This window comes from Bison bison, unplaced genomic scaffold (assembly GCF_000754665.1).
Source record: "Bison bison bison isolate TAMUID 2011002044 unplaced genomic scaffold, Bison_UMD1.0 scf7180017863815, whole genome shotgun sequence".
Taxonomy (NCBI): Eukaryota; Metazoa; Chordata; class Mammalia; order Artiodactyla; family Bovidae; genus Bison; species Bison bison.
Window position 1 is genome coordinate 229,668 of NW_011494387.1, and position 4,637 is coordinate 234,304.

Sequence of the window (4,637 nt, forward strand, 5' to 3'; positions counted from 1 at the left end):
TCGAGAGCTCCTCCTGAGATCGACACCAGGGGTCCTCCCACCAGAGTTGAGTACACAGCTTGGAAAGAGCAAGGACTCAGACCCACCTAGGGTCTAATCCTGCCTGGCCCGCCACCCCGTACCCGCCACCCCGTACCCGCTGTGGTGGCCCGGAGCCTGGTACTTAGGCGAGCTGACCAGCCCTGCTGCACAAGGTGGAGAATAAAGCAGAAAGGCGAAGGAGATGGACAGCATTTTGAAACTAAAAAGCAAGAGCTCCTCGTGGAAACCTGAGCTGCGGGGTGAGGGTGGGAAGGCTGCCCCCAGTGGTGCCGGAGGTCAGGGGTAAGGGGTGAGCCAGGGAGAAAGGGGGGTGTTTGCCTTGGCTTGTGCATTCAGTGGGTGTGTGCGGAAGTTGACTTTAGCATTGCCCTTTGAGATGGATCAGATAATATGGTGGTGATCAAGGCATCTGGAAGCAGAGACCCAAGTCTGACCCCTAGTTTTTCCTCCAGCTTCTCTTAAGACCCTGTGCTAGTTGCTGAATTGTCTCAGTTATTGGCTTCTTTTATCAGTTAAATGGGATAATGCGGGCTTTCTCTGAAGCAATCCATGGTGAGGCTCCAGGGCAGGCCCCTGTCCTACCAAGCTTTGCCAGGAACAATTCTCTGGTATCCCACCTTTGATGCTCTGGCAGCTCAGTGGTAAAGAATCCACCTGCCAATGCAGGAGACGCGGGTTCAATCCCTGGGTTGGGAAGATCCCCTGGAGCAGGAAATGGCAACCCACTCCAGTGTTCTTGCCTGGGAAATCCCACGGACAGAGGAGCCTGGTGGGCTACAGTCCATGGGGTCGCAAAGAGTCGGACAGACTTAGCAACCAAGCAACCCATCCCACCTTCTCTTTGAGTGTTTGTGTTTAAAGGGGACTGTGCCTCATAATGAAAGAAAGAAAGAAAGTCTCTTGAACCACAGGACAGAGTCACCTCAGATATGATCGTCGGCCCAGGGAACTTACAAGAAGGGGAAAGTGAAGGAGACAGCCAGAAAGGAGGTATTCTCGATGGTGAGTCCATTCAAGGCAACGAGGACTCTCCCACCTTGCCGATAACTAACCTGACCGTCGTGCCAGCCACTGTCACCAAGCCCTTCAGCCAGCCTGCCACTGAACCGGTCCAATCAACCATCCAGCCCACTGCTGAGCCCTTCTGCCCGGCGCCCGTCACCTCCTGCTCTGACTCGGAGATCCGCTCAGCAGAGGCGGTGCTGGGGGAGGCTTTGACAGACTTCTCCCTGAGGCTCTACCAGGACTTCTCAGTGTTGAAGAAGAGGGAGACCAACTTCATCTTTTCCCCCTTCAGCATTGCCAGCCTCCTCACCCAAATCCTGCTTGGTAAGAACCCGAGTTCTCTCCAGCTCCTGTGTTTGACGTTCCCTTGAGGCAGGGTCCCTGATAGCTCAGTTGATAAAGAATCCGCCTGCAATGCAGAAGACCCAGGTTTGATTCCTGGGTCGGGATGATCCGCTGAACAAGCGATAGGCTACCCACTCCAGTGTTCTTGGACTCCCCTGGTGGCTCAGCTGGTAAAGAATCCACCTGTAATGTGGGAGACCTGGGTTCAATCCCTGGGTTGGGACGATACCCTGGAGAAAGGAAAGTCTACCCACTCCAGTATTCTGGCCTGGAGAATTCCACGGACTGTATAGTCCATGGGGTCACAAAGAGTCAGACATGACTGAGTGACTTTCACTTTCACTCACTGAGGCAGGTAGGTATCTGGATATAGATACAGCTATGCCAAAGGAAGGAAGCTGTGAAAATGGGCTGCGTTGGGGGTGGGAATCTTTTTATTCTGGAACTTACATTTATTCTTTCATTTAACAATCATTTAATAGGCACTACTTATAATAAAGGGCTTCCCAGGTGGCTCAGTGGTAAAGAATCTGCCCGCTATTGCAGGAGACATGGGTTCAATCCCCGGGTCAGGAAGATCCCCTGGAGGAGGAAATGGCAACCCACTCCAGTATTCTTGCCTGGAGAGTTCCATGGACAGAGGAGCCTGGCAGGCTACAGTCCACGGGGTCTCAAAGAGTCAGACACGTCTTAGTGACTGAGCAGCAGCAGCAGCAGCATGGCTTATAAAATCCTATGACCTGTGCAAGAACATGTACATAAGGTTGCAGCCCATCCATCATGGTTCAGGGTAAGACCATAAGGAAACGACAAGAGAGGGACATAGAGTAGAACCATAACAATGCTGCTTTTCAGCTATGTGAGCTTGGGTGGATCACTTAACTTCTCTGAGCCTGAGTCCTCTGTGTAAAATGGAAATGGTTGTGAAAGTGAAAAGTGAAAGTGAAGTTGCTCAGTTGTGTCTGACTCTTTGCGACCCCATGGATTGTAGTCTACCAGGCTCCTCAGTCCCTGGAATTTTCCAGGCAAGAGTACTGGAATGGGGTGCCGTTTCCTTCTCCAGGGGATCTTTCCAACTCAGGGATCGTCTCCCGCATTGCAGGCAGACGCTTTACCATCTGAGCCACCCTTAAAAAAAGAAAAATTAGCCAGATAGCCCAGTGCCTAATGTGGCAGGAGGTCAAAAAAGTGTTAATCCCTCCACTTCCCTGAAAGACCACTGTCAAGTCCCCTGGGGTAATTTACCTTAGAAATGGCACAAAAAAGTGCTCCAGGCAATGGAAACAGCTGTTGCTCCAAAGGGGAATTCCAGGAAGGCTACTGCAGCCAATACAGTGAGGAACAGGGGAACCTTTCTACTAGAGTCCCAGAATCCTAACGTCCCTGGCCTGTATCCGATAGATGCCAGCAGCACCCCACACCTCCAGGTGTGACACCCAGAATGTCTCCACATGTGGCCAAGTGTCCCCTGGGATGCACATTTTGTTTGATTGGTTTCAGTTAATTTTGTTATTGCCCCTCCCCCAAAACTGGCTTGAATTTTTTCTCCACCCTCCAGTTATGAACTCCATGATCTTAAAATGAGTAGATTACTTCCTCTCTTAAACCTCAGTTTTCTCATCTGCATAATGGGGATAGTAACTGTCCTTACATAAAAGGGTTACAGTGAAGATTCAAAGAGATACTATGGGAGAAGCACCTACGATGCCTGGAACAAAGTGAGTGCTTGCTGAATTCTATTACTACACAGAAGGTGTGGACAATCAGTATTTAATGATGAACAAGGGAAAGGGAATTGGGCATCTTTTATGAGTCTCTGCTCTCTCTTCTTAAAGACGAGCTAGTGTCCCTGGTTACAGGCTGAACCTTTGTAAACCCGAACCGACTAAATAAGAGGTCGTGTGGGACAGGTGGTGACTGGACCAGGCTTTGGGTGACAAGTGGTATTAAAATTAGGTAGGAAAATGCAGGAAGGGAATATTTAGTCCTAGAAAATTCTGGATTGTTCATAATTCCCCCACCCTTCTCTTTCTGACATGTGTTGTCTTTGAAACCATTTCTGGCTCTGATGATACGGGGTTAACCCCCCCGCCCCACCATTGCAGCCTGGTCTCCTAACCCTGGCCCCCCTCCGCTCTCTGCTCTTGGCTGCAGGGGCTGGAGGAGAAACCAGGGTCAGCCTGGAGCGCCTCCTCTCTTACCCCCAGAACTTCAGCTGTGTCCACCACGCCCTGAGGGCCTTCATGTCCGAAGGTTTCACCTCGTTCTCTCAGATCTTCCACAGCTCAGGTGAGTGTTAGGGGGAAGGACAGCAGGGGCTGAGCTGGGCCCTCAGGATTTGAGTGGGTGCCTAGCACTGGGGATGGAGGAGGAAATGACAGCCCACTCCAGGATCCTTGCCTGGAGAATCCCATGGGCAGAGGAGCCTGGCGGGCTACAGTCCGTGGGGTTGCAAGAGCAGGACATGACTGAGCGACTAAACCATCCATCTGTAGCACTGGGGAAAGAGAGGACAGAGGGAATGTTAGAACCAGAAGCCGGGGGTTGGGGTGAGGGTGGGGGTGGGTGGGGAGGCATGCAGAGAAGGGCGGGGCCTGAGAAACACCAGGTGGCTCCTGGGTGCCAGATAGGTGCCCAGGTGAGATCGTGGGCAAGTCATTTGCAGTCATCAATTTCATCAAAGTAAGAACAGTCCTCTGCATTCAGGAGCAGGGAGGGCTGGAGGGCTGGAGGGCTCTAGGCGTGAAATAGACCAAACCATGTCAGTCTGGGGATGCCCGGGTGGCCCAGTGCTGAAGACTCTGGCCTTTCACTGGCCGAGTTCAGGTTTGAGCCTTGTTGGGGAACTAAGATCCCGCCAGCTGTGAGACCAAAAAACAGAGAAAGTGTGTGAACCAGGGTCAGGGGGTCTTGGGCCTCCTGTTCTTTGTGTGTTTGTTACATGAATTTGTTGCCATTTACGCATGTTGCATTATTAGGTAAGGTGATCAGAGCAGTCAGTGGTAAAGAATCCGCCTGCCAATGCAGGAGACATGGGTTCGATCCATGGGTCAGAAAGATCCCCCTGGAGGAGGAAAGGGCAACCCACCCTGGGATTCTTGCCCGGAAAATTCCACGGACAGAGGAGCCTGGTGGGCTACAGTCCATGGGGTTGCAAAAGAGGCGGACGTGACTTAGCAATTAAACGATAACAACAACATCAGAGCAATAAGCTTCCAAAATGATCTAATGCAGTTCGTTCAGAT

The 4,637-nt window shown here is 51.6% G+C and overlaps 1 protein-coding gene across 1 annotated transcript in view; it reads left to right on the forward strand.

The window, feature by feature from the left end:
* Positions 1 to 80: 80 nt before the first annotated feature.
* The window catches only part of SERPING1 (serpin peptidase inhibitor, clade G (C1 inhibitor), member 1), a 12,485-nt gene continuing 7,928 nt past the window's right edge, over positions 81 to 4,637 (forward strand). The window contains exons 1-2 of the mRNA XM_010833601.1: positions 81 to 1,371; positions 3,547 to 3,681. Coding sequence (XP_010831903.1) covers positions 972 to 1,371; positions 3,547 to 3,681 — 535 coding nt within the window. The 5' untranslated portion in view covers positions 81 to 971. The remainder of the gene's footprint in view (positions 1,372 to 3,546; positions 3,682 to 4,637) is intronic.